This window comes from Rhinolophus ferrumequinum, chromosome 14 (assembly GCF_004115265.2).
Source record: "Rhinolophus ferrumequinum isolate MPI-CBG mRhiFer1 chromosome 14, mRhiFer1_v1.p, whole genome shotgun sequence".
Taxonomy (NCBI): Eukaryota; Metazoa; Chordata; class Mammalia; order Chiroptera; family Rhinolophidae; genus Rhinolophus; species Rhinolophus ferrumequinum.
This window is the reverse complement of record NC_046297.1, coordinates 66442718-66458020: the sequence shown is the minus strand read 5'-3', so window position 1 is coordinate 66458020 and position 15303 is coordinate 66442718. Positions and strand designations below refer to the sequence as shown.

At 45.3% G+C, this 15303-nt stretch overlaps 1 protein-coding gene across 1 annotated transcript in view; it reads left to right on the top strand.

Moving 5' to 3' along the window:
- Window positions 1-13637, top strand: part of HHLA1 (HERV-H LTR-associating 1) — a 34899-nt gene extending 21262 nt beyond the window's left edge. Inside the window, exons 13-18 of the mRNA XM_033126443.1 lie at window positions 1161-1400; window positions 4188-4256; window positions 4556-4636; window positions 6536-6692; window positions 9173-9255; window positions 11459-13637. Coding sequence (XP_032982334.1) covers window positions 1161-1400; window positions 4188-4256; window positions 4556-4636; window positions 6536-6692; window positions 9173-9255; window positions 11459-11502 — 674 coding nt within the window. The 3' untranslated portion in view covers window positions 11503-13637. The remainder of the gene's footprint in view (window positions 1-1160; window positions 1401-4187; window positions 4257-4555; window positions 4637-6535; window positions 6693-9172; window positions 9256-11458) is intronic.
- Window positions 13638-15303: the final 1666 nt, after the last annotated feature.

The window sequence follows — 15303 nt, the reverse complement described above, 5'->3', positions numbered from 1 at the left end:
CATCAGAATTCATTCATTCATTCATTCATTCACTCATCAAAACATGTATTTAATACCAGATACCAGGCTAGCTGTTAACAATACAGCTCTGCCAATGTTCTCTTTCTTTCCTGAGCTCGCAGACCAGGGAGGGAGACATAGGCAAGTAAACTGATAGTTATGATCAAGCCTACAAAGCGTTATTGTCCTGGAGAGGAGGCAAGAAGTGGTAGGAGGCAGGTAGGCAGGGAGACAAGAATGGAGAAAAGCAATCTAGAAAAGTCCTTAGTACAATAGCCGCATTATGAAAATTACACAAAATTAGAAAGCTTTCCAGTATAATGGGGGAAAAAACAACACACAAAGATGTGATTGCCAGTGGCAAGAAAATTAATAAAATGCCTAACTATATACCTAACAGAAAAAGTGATGGTTTTGTGTAAGAAAAACTACAAAGCTTTAATGAAAGTAACAAAAGCATATTCAAATAAATGAAGTGGTATACGGTGTTGTGGATGAGAAACCTGAATATTTTAAAGATGGCAAACCGTTCCCAACTTATCTTAGAGATTTAAAGTCTTTCAAGGGGACTCATTTTGTAAAACTTGAGAAAAATGGATTTTAATTCCTACCTTGAGAATGAATAAGTAAGAATATCTAATAGTTGTTTAAGAGACCAATGAGGGAAGATTTGTCTTAATAACAATCCTGTGATATTGTAGGGTATTATTATTATTAATTATTATTAATTATTGTTATTGTCATCATCATCGTCTCCATTTTAATGATACAACTAAAAAGAGTTTGGTAACTTGCCCCAAAGTTCACAGCATGGAAAAGGCAGAAGCAGGATTTACCTCTCCAGTCCACTGTGTCACATGGCTAGAAATGTATTTCTTAATATTGGGAGAACCTATTGTCCCCCAAACACACACCCTCGCCGATTGTTTGAGTGTCCAAGGGATTTGGATAAATTTTTTTAATTGGTAGTGAGGAAAATAAAGTTGAGTTTGGCCATTCATTCCAGCTCAGGGTAGAGTTGAAATTCCCACGTTGCCTGTATTATGCATGCCCGTTGCATTTATCTTTTGACTACATTTCAATGTCTTGTCAATTTCATATCTGAATCCATTTTATATCTGAGTCGAGCATAAAACACCCTGTTGCCATCCCTTGCGCAGCTACCAGGAGAGTGGCCGGAACTCCATGGGTGACAGCCAACAGGCAGGCCTGGGCTTCTACGACACCAGTGCCCTGGGCTCAGACTGATGGTGAGAAAACAGCTGGAGGGCCTCCTTGGGGAACACTTTCCTCTATGTCAACATTGCCTGCAGAGGCCGTGACCACAAGTGGCCCTTCTGGGCCTCCTGCTAGGACAGTGGCCACGCATGGCAGCCCATCCCAGACCAGCCCAACCTCAGGTAAGACAGAATGTTCTCTCCCATCACCCCCAATTTTAAACTAAATGTAGCGTTGTCTGTTTTTAAAACCTTTTCCAAATTTTTGAAATATAATACATGTATAGAAATGTCATAAAACATAAGTTAGCAACATAATTAAACATCTTGCCTCCTTTTCTTTACCTCATTCCTTTTCCCACCTTTGAATGAATGAATGAATGAATGAATGAATGAATGAAAACCCCCTCTTCACCGGAATCTCCCACCTCTTCTCTCTTTTATGTACCCTCTTGACTATTTTTTCTCCTTTGCCCCCTTTCCACTGTCCATTAAACAAGTGACCACAAGAAGCTGACATTGTTCACCCCAGATAATTCAACTGCCTTTTTGACACAGTGCTAATGTGTATAATGTGTATGAATATTATTATATTACTTACATATACATTAAGTATATGCAATGTAATGTACCACATATATCAATTACATATATAAATATAATTATAGCATATACATTAATGTAATATGAGTAAGGCCTGAATTCTAAAAGGCAGGAGAAAAATTGTCGAGTTGGGATCCCAGTTTTGTATGTATATGTACTTATGTGTGTGTGCATGTGTGTAACAAATATACATAGAAATAGAAGGTAAAGCAAAATAAGACTGGAAAGAAATTCACGACATATTCACCCTGACTATATCTGGGAAGTAGATAAGATTTTTATTTTTCTTCACTCTAGCATTATGAATTTTCCATGTTCTCTACTCTTATAAGCAAACAAAAAAGGTTGGTTTATCTTAATCATTTCCTCCGATCCCTGCAGCCAGAGGCCCTTCTTCCATGCTCAGCACAGTCAATGCATCATCGCTTTGCTGTTTAGGTCCATGAACTTGACCTTCCTCCCCTGTGGGCCAGGCTCTCCTCAAGGGCCTGTGTCATTAGTCTCCAATTCCTGCGCAACGTAGCAGGCTTTCAGCTAAAAGTTTGTTGAATTACCTGAATTTCTTAAGAAATGGGGTGGAGGCAGGAGGAGTAGATGAATTTTAATGAGCATAAATGTAAAGTCTTGACTTTAGGAGCAAAATCTCAGTTGCACAAACAGATCTGGAAATACAGCGTTGATAGCTTTAATCAGCAAGACACCTGACATAATTGAATGGGGAAAAATGAAAACTAATATGCTTGGGTTTGGCCAGCTGGACAGCAGCAACCAGCACAGCCCTGAGGCAGTGAGCTCTGGTCTTTATTTCAGACACAGCAGGGCTGAAATCCTGATTCTCCCACGGCTGTGTGTCCCTAGGCAGTTTTCTTGACCTCTCTGAGTCCCCGGTTTCTCATCTTTGAAAAGGGGACGATGATACTTGCTTTTCAGAGTGGCGGTGATGATTAAATTAGGTGACATCTGTAAAGTGTTCAGCTCAGCACGTAGCATCTTGAAATCAATCCATCAGTGGCATCCCCTACCAACCTGTGCCATTGCACTCACAGCAGTGCGGCGTGGCCACCTTCAGGACACACGCTTTGGAAAGGGTGGTGACAAACAGGACGCATGCGAGAGGAGAGCACAGGTCTGCTTCCGCCCAGGTCCCTTTCAGCTTTGATCCTCTGTGATTCTGTAGTGACTTAGGTAAACTGTGAATATCAATGACCAAAAAGGAAACTCTGGGTTTGGGTTGTGGTTAAGGCTGCTCTGTTTCTAAAAAAACACCCAGGCAGCAAGGGTCTACGGGCGCCTCATTCTGTGTTTATGGGCTCACAGTCCAGTGCCTGAAAAGGAAGCAACAGCAAATGCTGACCCACTCTAAGAAAACGACAGACGTGGTCGTTTGTCTGTAAATGTGTTTCACAGCCCACCTCCGGTGCTAACGCGTGGTCCTCGTAGAGCAGAAGCGTGCTAAAGTACCACTGGGACACCCACAGTCCTAGTAACATAATCATATGTCACTGGGAGCATAATAAGGAACGAGCAGTGTGACAACACCAGGTGGGGTTGAGCCCCACACTCTGAGACCCTGCTTGCTTCTCACCACCTCCCTTCACCTCTCCACGCCATCCTCCAGACTCCAGCCATGGCAAACTATCTCCCTCTCACTTCTTTGTGGTTCTTCTGTCTCGAGACAAACAGACAATGTCACCTGTCCCTCAGGACCCCGCCCCAGCTGAACTGGGTGCCCACCGTCCTTGCTCACATTGCATGCCAGCCTCACCCCTTTCCTTCCACTTTGCCACACGAGTGCAATGACCTGTTTTAGCGTCCTCCCTCTCATTGCCTCTAAGGAGGATACTTTGCTGGTTTTGCCAGAGGCCAGAATCCTGAGCGCAAGGATCACTTCCTGAAGCAGTCCTCAAACCAGGACTTGTGAACGTGATCCAAAGAAATGCTCTATCATGAAATGGACAGGCAATTCATAGGGGTGCGGGGGCGGGGGGTAAATGTGTGCACTCAGACTCCGACGATGAGAAGCGTATCATTCTCTCTCTGCCCACGAGTAGCCGTGCTCAGACACTCACTGCCTGGGTAGCACCATTACGCTCCCATATAGTTACCAGTATTAACATTATTCCAGGGGCACCAACACATGGTCTCACAGTTACTGATGCGACTTGCCCATTTCCTCCTCGACACGGGGAGTGCCTCCACTGTGGGTTCTATTTCTTATGCATTTCTGAATCCTCAACGCCCTGCCTGGTACCTGGCTTAAAAACCAACATTGGATGAATAGGGCAGGACTGATGGCATGGGACCTCTTCTTCCAATCAGGCATCCTGAGAAGAAACACAGGTTCACCTCTCTCTCATCTTATCCTAGGAACGTTCACCCCTGGCACACAGACTCCAAGTCCAACCAAGGCACCAGCCCCCAAATATCCACAGACAGGTAAGAATGCGCTAGAAAGAGGAACCTAATACCACAGACAAGAAATGTAGCTTAGGGGCAGGGCTAAGCTGGTTATTATACTTTATTGTTTCTAGCAGGAAAAGAGGCAGGAAAACTAAGCCTTGCTCTTCTGTTAAATTGCCCTGTGATCTTGGATAAATCGCTTCGTCCTTTTTGGCCACAACTTCCCTGTAGGTTTCAAGAACTCTCTTATCCTTAAGGTGTCATGATTCTCAGCTCGTCTGTATAACCCTAGGCTATTTCATTTTGATTTTTTGAGGCCATCTTGCTCTTTGCAGGTGATCTCCCTGCAGCATGGCCATTTACCCCTGGAGAAGAGCCAGCCCTGGTCCCAGGACCCCACCAAGTTCAAGTTTCAAGTATGTACCATTGCCCTGTCACTCCTATTGCTTTTATTTGTTTTGGACGAGGTGGCGCAGCGTAATAAAAAGGGGTTCGTTTGATAAATTGAGATTCGCACTGCTGGGATTCAAAGCTTAGCTCTACCATTCACTGGTAAGGTGACCTCCGGCACTCAACTTCTGGAATTCAATGTCCTCAGCTGTAGAGCAAGAATAACAACAATTATTATGGGCACTAAAAAGGTCCTTTTCCCCCACAGGGTTTTGTATTAAGTAAGATAATGTGTGTGGAAGTGATTTGGAACTCTAGAGCTCTGTGTAATTTAATTCAGTCAACTTTTATTGAGTGAGTGACCATCTATGGAAAATGTGCCATGCACTTACTTGCAAACTGGAAGTTTTTACCGTATTTTTATAATGAGCGTGATGTCAGCAGAGGGAGAAGAAGGAGTAAAGGATGACTCCAAAATTCAACCCTCCTTCACCGGGTGCCTTACTTTTGTTCCGTTTTAAAGAACAGCCGGCCTTCCCTGTCCCTGCACGCTACTGCGTACGGGATTCTGCAGGAAACCCTGTCCTGGGTTTGGACCTGGGTTCTAAGGACGTCTGACAGACTCAGGGCTTCGAGTTTCTGTGGTTTGTGCTGCATCCTCCCAGGTTGTGGGTGTCTCACTCTCCTCTTTTCTGTTGAGCCAGTTTCCGTGAGGGAGAAATGGATACAAAGTGAGTCCTTCAAAGCTGGTTGAGCCCACAGGCCCCTCCCAGTCCTGAAGGCCTTTCTATACTAGTTTCCCGCATGTCCCCGGTGCATCCAGTCGTCTGTCAACGGGGCATTATTAAATGGCTGGAACCGGCAGTGTCCTTTTTCATATCACCTCACATCTGCCTCAGCCCCACCCTCAACCTGCAGTGAATGGTGAATGGGCTTTTCAGACACAAAGACATGATTATGCTACCATCAGAAATCATAGCCCTTTCCTTCCCCCCAGGGCTTCAAAAGAAACTCAATAGTGTCAGATTGTGTTTTAGGAAACAAGCTGACTACATGTTTTTGTGGTTTGTGACATTGTCAGCTCCGACTCCTGGAGACCCTACGAATGGGTGACGTCCACGTACCCTGTCCTCACACTCCTGCTCAGCTCCTGGAGACTCAGCCTATGGCTTCTTTTATGGAGTCAATCCATCTCATATTTGGTCGTCCGCTTTTCCTGCTGCCTTCAATTTTTCCCAGCATTATTTTCTTTCCAAAGAACCCCGCTTTCTATATCTACCTGTATCTATATATCTTTATCTGAATCTACATTTATATATCTATATCTACCTATGTAGCTCTATCTGTCCATCCATCCATCCATCCATCCATCCATCCATCCCTGTAATGAGAAATAGAAGTATAAAATAAAGGGGTTGTGGCATCTTCCAATAAATGATTCTGCCCGTCTACAAAAAACGTATACCACACAGTCTTGACATTCACTCCTTCATCCACTCATTAAATATTTATTGAGCACCTACTGTGTGTCAGGCACTGTGCTATGCCTATTTTTACTTTTTCTTTGTAATAATTCTGCAGGGTAGGTAATGTTATCTTCATTAAGCAATTTGAGTGAGTCCTACAGATCAAAAGTGACTAAGTTTGAGGCCCAGATCTGTCTAATTCCAAAGTCTTGTTTAATATTTCCTGCTCAGTGAAATCATCTTTCATTTCCTCCAGGAACCGGACCCCCTCCATCTATCTCACAGAACTCTCACAGCAGCTTTACCAGGCAGTGGTGAAGCAACACCATGTTTACCTGTCTGTCTCAGAGCAACCTGAGATCAGGGGCAGGCCTGTATTCACCTAGCACGGTACCTAACAAAGGAAAGATACTTGGTAAATTCTTATTGACTTAAATGGTCTGGGATTGTGTCTCGTAGGGTGTCCTCAGAGGCTCTTCAAAGAGGGGGCCATGACAGCTGCTCCTCCCACCCTGGCCAATCAGAAGCTCAACCCTTGCCTGATGGAGCTGTGCCGCTTTCTACAGCAGTGCCTCTGCGTGAGCCACAGGAGGGACCCAAGGATGGAGGCCATGAGGTAACCCGGGCCAGTTGCTGCCTTACCAGTATTTAGAGCCTTTTTATTCTGCCTGGCTTCTCTGCAGGCCACCCGGCATTACATAATCCACAGAGAGGTGACAGGGTACCTCAGTGTGGTGGACTCTCCGGTGAGTCGTCTGCTAGACTGTCACCTTCTTGAGAACCAGCATGGAAGCTCATTCATTTCTGGGTCTCCAGAACCAAGGGCAGAGCCTGATATAACAAGTACCATCGAGTCAAGCGGAGTCGAGTCCAGTTGAGTCAAGTCAAGTCGAGTTGAATTGAACTATGGCTTATCTGATAGAATGATTACAGAGAATATTGAGTGGTCCCCCAACTCCAATGCTGTCAGCCTGGTCAGATTTGCTAGAAAGTATTAATAATAATCAGAGGATGTGTCCATCTCTATCCCAGTTCTTTCATAAATCCCTAGCAGTCATTTGCAGGCCACATGAGAAGGCTGTAAAAAGAAAATTAGAGGGCAGACTCCATCTTATAGTAAGAACGCCTCGATGTGGACATTTTCCTGCTCTGGAATGCTGGCATACTATCTTTTCTTCTGGAATTTACTCTTGGCTATACACCCAGAACCAAGCAACGTAGATAAATACCTCTGCTCCAGTGGCTCGAGGCCCGTCTGTCAGATGTTTAATGTTATTTTTCAGGTCTACTCAGGAGATCCTTCAGCTTTTCAAATCTCCCTTATCCATTGGCTCTGAGCCCCGAGTTCAGGTTCTCAGCGGTTTCCCATCATGCCTTTCTGGCCCTGGTCTTCGATCCCTTGATGGGTATGGATATTTCCTCTACCCAGAGAGGGAAATGAGCAATGTCCATAGACCTGAGGGTGTTATCAAGCAAGGTGGTGGCATTCATTCAGGTAGAAAGATAGCAACATTCCCGCCTACATTTCCAGACTGTGGTGAGAACAAAATGAAATGGAATAATGTACTTACCCGTTCCTGCGCCTGGACAGCTGCACTCAGTGGTGGCTGATGGATGAATACGTTTGTGGTCGTCGGTGACTTGCTCTCTTTTCCACTCTCATAGCCAAGTCTGAACCCTGTCTCCAGAATCCCTGACATGTTGTAGCTATGGCAATGAAATACCTGGAGGTCAGGTCAGCTGCTGACCAAGCTTGATGTGTCAGTTGTTGACCAGGGTTTTGAGATGTCACCTCGAGAGCAGGAGGTCACAGGCTCACAGCAAAAGTAGCTCTGGTGGTCGTCATCGTTCCACTCAACTGTCAGATCCACTCTCTGTTATTTCTCTAGTCTGCGCTGCAATGTGGGGGTCTGACTGGGACATGCAGCACTTCCCAGAATGCTTGGCCAGCCAGCTTCCTGTAAGTTTATCCAATGAGAGATGCCTGCAGGAGATCGTAGGGCAGCAGAGGGGAGAAGCGAGGGGGTTTCTCCCCTTTTAGTTCTACTTTGCCTAGAATTTCCCCTGTTGGCTCTTTCTAACCTTTTTATAGGTCAGAATTCTTCCAACCCTTTTATAACTAACTCCCCATATGAAAGTCCCTCTCCACAACCACCTGGGTTCTGTTCTTTCTGCCTGGGTCCTGACTCATATCGGTCTTAGTGCCTGTTAGAATGGCAGTGTATGGAGTGGAGTACCTGGGTTAAAATCCAGTACTGCCATTTGAAAGCAGTGCATCCTTGGGCAAATCCATTCATCTCTGTGCCTGTTTCCTCAGACTGACAGTATCTCATAAACTGAGGGTGATAGAACCTGGGACATCTTTACAGCTAGCTCCCCAGAGTATGCTAGAATCACAGAATAATAGAGATGGACTAGAAATTAGAGAATGTTGAGGGCCCTCCCCCCGAGGTGAGGCATTGAAAGGGAAGTGAATTCTCAGAGTCCTACAATGAGTTAGTGACACAGCCTGCCCTGAAAACTCCTCTTCTTCCCAATAATGTGATCAGGGCTCCTTTTACTGCAGCCCCTTGCAGCAATCTGTGCAGTCACCAGCCAAGAGCAGGATATTATTGTGCAAAGTATTTGCTGCATTGTAAACTATAACGGCACTGTACTCTCACTCCATCTCACACACGAAATAGACAAACGGACATCATCATGTATCGAGCACCTATTATACACCAGGCACTGTTCAGGAGCTTGGCAAATGCTATCTCGTTTAATCCTCATGATAACCTATGAGTTATCACAGGTTCTATTATTGCCTCTCCTTTGTAAATAAAAAAGCTAAGGCCCAGAGAATTAAGTAATCCGCCCGAAGTCACACATTTTAGTAAGTAATGATGCTAGGACAAAAAATAAGCCTTTCTGACTCTAACGTCTAAGCACTTTTCAACTCAGCCTCATTCTGTACCTTTCCTCCCACACTCTGTAAAGCTGGTGAGGGGGTTCCTTGCTGTGAATAATTGGCCATTATCACTTTTTAAAATTCTGGTTGCCTTCCAACAGCCACAAAAGATAGTGATTGTTCTCAACTGTGATTTAAATTTTTAGGTACTGTCTTGAATACTATTCCTGGTTTCTGAAGAATGCAACATACATCTGTCAGAGGGTGAAAAGGGTGTCCCACTCACACAGTGAGTATACAGCTCGACTATGTGGTAACTTGGCAATAAATGCATTCTATGAAAAGGTTCTAGAACTCTGAGTGGTTTTAGTGCCTTAGCAGGGGGCCATGAACTTATCTAGTCATCACTAATTCTAGACAAAAAGAGTCAGATTCCTCTTCACCTAACAGCTTGATGTTGGCAATGAGGTATTTATAAAAAATAAAAAAGCAGGAGTCAGATGGACCAAGTGCTGTAGCTTTCTGTGTGACCTTACCCTTGCGAAGTACCCCCATAAGCTAAAAATACAAACAAAGAAAAATCAAACAGAAGACAGGCCCTACATCCACTCAAATTCCTGACCAAAGCAAATGTATACAAATAAATCAAGAAAAGGAAGGCAGCGTGAGGTGCTAAAGGAGGGTGTATGGTACCTCTCTGCTCGTCCCGATGGTATCAGCACCCCATTTGATCTCAGGGACGTCAGACATCTTTGTTTTTCTCCCACTCCTGCAGACAAAAGCAGCTGCTCAGTCTGTTTGGCCATTTTATTATATATCTACCTAGACTACGTATCTGATCAAGGATAGTCTGGCCTTCTCAAAATCATGTGACTATTTTGAACAGTGTGAAAAACGCCTTTTTAATGTAACCCAAATATAGGGTAGGAGACCATATGGTCCATTCTTTTTTTTTTCTTTAAAAAAAAAAGTTAAAATAAAAAAGCTTAGCCACTCAGTCCTTCCTTATAGCATGTAAAGAATAGCAAATGGAAATCATAACACTTCCTAGACACTGTTCTTATTCTGTTACCCTCCAGTATCCCTCACTTCCCACAAGCTACCATCTCAAAGCCTCTATCTATCTAGGCTGTATTTTCCAACTTATCACTCAATAACTCTCCTAAAATCAAGCTTTCTGGTTCCCCGCTTGGTTTCCTTATACTTCCTCCATTTATTTTCATTTCGTTTTGCCTCGATACTTTCTTCTCTCTCAAATGCATTCCTTTCTTTTTTTTTTTTTTTTTTTTTAATTATAAATTATTCAGCTCATTTATTATAGTCTCGATATTTTACAATTTAAAGAAATGCTTTATATATATTGTTAGTCATAGTTGATGAAAATTCCTTTCCTAGTTTATTTATGTTAAATTTAACTTAGATTTTCTGGTCTAGAAATTTTGTATTTTTATATAATTTAATTGGTTGATAGGTGTTTTCCAATTTCTCCTTTTCTTTTTTTTTTTTTTTTTTTTTTTAATTTATTGGGGTGACAATTGTTAGTAGAATTACATAGATTTCAGTTGTGCAATTCTGAATCACATCATCCATAAATCACACTATGTGTTCACCACCCAGAGACAGCTCCCCTTCCATCACCGTACATTTGATCCCCCTCACCCTCATCCCCCACCCCCCAACCCCCTTACGCTCTGGTAACCACCAAATTACGTTCCCCAGATTAATTTTCAAACCCCGTGGCCATCCTGTGGTCACCGACTGCCCTCCAATCCCCTCACCCTCCCCCCCACCCCCCACTCCCCCCGCCCATCTAGCAACCCTCAGTTTTTCCTCATTGTCTCCCAGTTTCTGATTAGGTCATTCACTTATTCTTTTCTTTAGAATCCGCAAATAAGTGAGATCATATGGAACTTAGCATTCCTTTCTTACTTACGCAAATCCATCACCCCACTTATCCTGTCTTCTCTTTCCGTTATCACTTTTATTCTGCCTCACAAAAGCCAGGCATTGGAAGCATCGAATAGAGCAGTCCCTTTACCAGGTACGGAGAGAAGGAATAGGAAATCTTACAAACTACTTATAACTGAATAGCTCTTCTTCTTCCTTACCACATTAAAATTGCCACACAAACAACAGATTACATTAACTGAGCAATATAATAATGAGTTTAGATTAGCTTGATGCAAACTAGGGTGATGAATAGATACAGCCCGGAATTAGCTAAACATCTCTGGGCAGAGAATGGAGAAGGAGCAATGCTTTCAACTTGATTTTGCTGCTCCCTGGCAAGGTGGTCTTGCACAGGTTCTTTCTAAGAACACGTTCTTTCTAAGGATGCAAGTGGAAAGAACTGACTGGTACCCCCCTGGGTGGTGCATTGCCACGCATTTGTTCTCGAGAAGAGTCTGGCCCATCACTGGTGCTGTCAGAATTGATGTCTCTGTAGCATTTCCTTCTCACAACTTGAGCTCCCTCTTCTTTTTTTTTTTCAGCCTTAAAACAAATATGCCTTGAGAATATCTGCAAGTCTGTGTGAGGCCTTGAAAAAACAATGGGACCTAACAGTCAGTTGGATGACATCGCCTCACCCAGGCCCAAGATGGCGACATTTGCAGAATTCACCTAAGCTCCAGCTAGATCATCCATTAATTGAAAGTGGTTCTTTTTGAAAATAGCGTTTTTTTTCTGTCCTGTGAATCTGTGGAAGCTATGGAAGGTGGAAGGCCACATGATAGAAGCGCCACAATGAATGCAGGAATGCTAACTCCCCTGCCTGCTCCAAGGTCACAGAAACCTAATATCTATGCTCAAGAAACTTCTAGGATGAATGCAGCAATCGTAAGAATGTAGAAATGGCAGGTAGGGAGACACACTAGCGTGAACAACAAGCCAGTCTGGGCACTGGGACTGACACAGTACCTGACTTAAGTGACTTCAACTAGGGACTTTGAGAAGAAAACTGACCCCATACTCTGCAGACACTCACGTATGATTTCTCTATACAGTTAACTTAAACTTGGTCTGTGCAGCTAATCAGACTTGCGGCAGCCAGATAATCTTCCAAGCCCCCAGAGTCAGAGGGGACGAGAACCTTCCCTAGATTCCTCGTGGGTGTGTCCCACGGTATTTGGGGGTCCCCAAGAGTACCCCCACCTGCAATGATTCACCAATAGGATTCACAGAACTCAGAAAAGTGGCTATATTCACATTTACCACTTATTATAGCAAAAGGGTACAGATCAAGATCAGCAAAAGTAAAAGGTGCAGAGGGCAGGGTCCAGGACAACCCAGTTGTCCTCTCCATGTGGAGTCGCATGGACAGCATTTATCCTCCCAGGAATGATGCGTGACAACACGTACAGAGGATCGTCAACCAGAAAACCTACCCGAGCCTCGGTGTCGGGGGTTTTTACTAGGGGTCGGCCATGTACGCATTAAATACCCCCATGGATGACCTTAGTTAGTCAACTTTCAGGGACTCCAGAGGTCAGACTGACATTGCGTGATTCAAGACCCCTTTTCCCCCACTATAAATCACATTGTTAGCTTAGACTATGCCGTGGCCCAAAGCCCCAGGTTTGCTCTCTCCGGGGGCCCTGCAAGGACCCCTAAGTTCCTCACTATGGAGATAGCTTCCCTCCAGATGGGCCCGGAGTTTTTGGTGCAATCTCTCACCTTAGTGCTGCCAGGCCATCAGGTGCCACCCCTTTGTGATCTGTGCCTGCCTTTTTGTGAGAAAAGTCGAAACAGTTCCCCCATCGGGAGACGCTGCCGTGTCTTTGAACTACCTGGGAACGTAGGTTCTTGAGGAAGTAGAGCTTGAACTCTGGAGAGAGAAACAGCCAGCGGCTTCCCTGTCTGGTCAAACACAGAAAGATTTCTTTTTAGTCTCCAGCACTGGAGAGAACTTTAAAGTTATGCAAATATCAAGCACATAAAGATCTGTTGTCATGATTTGGGGGCCCAGGAATGGGCCCTCTCGTTTGCAAAGCTGCGGAGGGTACAGGAAATTTGCTGGGGCACCAGGGACGCATATCTGGATGGGAATCAAGAAAACAGCCCCATTCATCAGGTGTGTGGGTTAATCTGACGGACGAAGTTGATATTAATCAAAGGCCTCTAGCAGGAAAGGATTCTGGATGTTTCCCAAAGAGTAATTTATCACCAGAGAGTGAGGACTGATGACTTGGCCCCAATACCCAGCTGTCCGCTTGGGGGACGGCCTGTGTGGACTCAGCCTCCCCACCCTTTGGGGATAATCACTGAGCACCACTGTAACTTGTAAGAGCCCAGATGTGGAGGACCTCGGAGGCCCGTGCACGGCTCTGACCTCGCAGAGGGGACAAAGGCTCAGAGGACCACATGGGACTGGTTTTCTAGGGTCATGCCAGCAGGTCTGGCAGGAGGAAAACGGGCCGGAGAGCCAACGGACCAGAGCCTGAAATCCACAGTCTCCTGGAGTTTAAGGGGGACTTCCCCCCACCTTTAACTGAATAAGTCCTGATTGGGGGGTGCTTAGGGCAATGGGGAGGCCTCAGGGTGCTCCCACACTGGAGTTCCTACTTATTTGTGCATGTGTGGCCACCAGTGCTTCACTGATGAGCTCAAAGAGATGGGACAGTTATTGTCCCCCAGCTGATGAAGGAGACTGTAGAGTTACACGGGTGTCATCATTAAACAGGATTGTCCCTGGAAACAAAGGCACAGGTGCATTTCTGACTATTTCATTCATGCCCAAAAGACAGGGCATGAGAAAGAGAGGGAGAGGGAGAGGGAGAGGGAGAGGGGTGGGAGGGAGATTACATGACGCCATCTGTAATTTTGAACTCTAATACAACAGCCATTTCTCTTCTGCCTGAGTTCTTGTGAAAGGGCCAGTATCACCCTACTCCACCAACAGAGAAGTGAAAAGCCCGAGTTCCAAGGATACTGTAGGCCCGTGGTTCTCCATCAGGGGTGATTTGGACGCCCCCCCCCCCAAGGGGCATCTGGCAATGTAGAGAGACATTTCTATTTGTCACAACTTGGGGACAGGGTCTGCTACTGGTATCCAGTGGGTAAAGGCCTAGGGCCGTTACCTACAATGCGCAGGACACTCCCACAACTTAAAAGCATTTGGTCCCAAAAGTCAGTAGAGGTAAGGCTGAACTACCCTGCTGTAGGCTCTGGAGAGAAAATGACGCTTCTTATCCTGTGAACTGTCTAGAACAACATACCTAACCAGGGCGGTATCAGGCAGTGAGCAGTGTTTACGCTCTGGAGATGCTGGAAGGATGAGTTTTGCCCCACGGACCTCATAGTTTTAGATATGGTGCGTCTTCTGTGCTAGTCAGAAAGCGTGGGTGCAACGTAGCTTCATTCCTCAATGTACGTGAGATACTGAACCATAATTCATGCCCTAGATACGAAAGCCTCAATGCACAAGGACAGCTAATTACTTGAAGAAACTCTTCAGCGGAGTCTGTAAAGGCTCAGCTCTCCCCCAATGTAATCGCCAGGAGGCAGTGCTAGAGTGAGCATGTCACAGGGTTCGCAGCCAGACTCACCTGTAAGCCAGAAATGGTCCCATCACCTGGGAGCTGGGACAAACGCCTCCACCTCGACGACCCCACTGGTCCTGTCTGTAAGACGGAACTAATGTCCCATTCCCCTACTGTAGGGATAACACAGACAACATCCTGTAAAACATATTTATGATGCAAAATGGGTGCTCAATGAATGTTAGCTCTCCTTGTTAAAATGTGGGAAGGACACAGTTCTCAAGGGGGCCAGGAGGGGGAAGGGAGGAACCAGGATTTATTAGCCCCACTACCATCCCACACACTGCTTGGCTCATTTCATTCTCACAACCCTCGTGGGATGATTCCCAGTTAACGGACGTGGGAGCTGAGACTGATTGGGGACAGGCTCAAGGTCCCGTAGGTCATGAGTAAGCAGGGCTGGCACCGGAATCTAGGACGTCTGAATACAAAGCTGCATCTCGCCCTGCCACACAGCTTGGGCAGAAAATCCCGCAAGGAAAGAGGCATCACATTCCTAGGCCCGAGGCCGGAAACATGTAGGAAGAATCACCCCAGAGATCCTCTTGCTGAAGAATTAACTGGAGCAGACAAAGCCAGCCCTCTTCTTAGCAGGAGAGCCCCTGTGACTTTCATCCGTCTTTCATCCCTCAGAGTTCCCCTGAGGACCCTGAGACCTAATCCCTGGGCCTCTAAGCCTTTGAGGTGAGGTGGGAGAGTGGGACAGGGGAGCCTTTGTTCTCTAATGAGAGCCTGGGTGTCCTCTGAGGTTCAAGATGGGGCCTCTTACCAGGGAGCAGGTCACATAGCATTAAGAT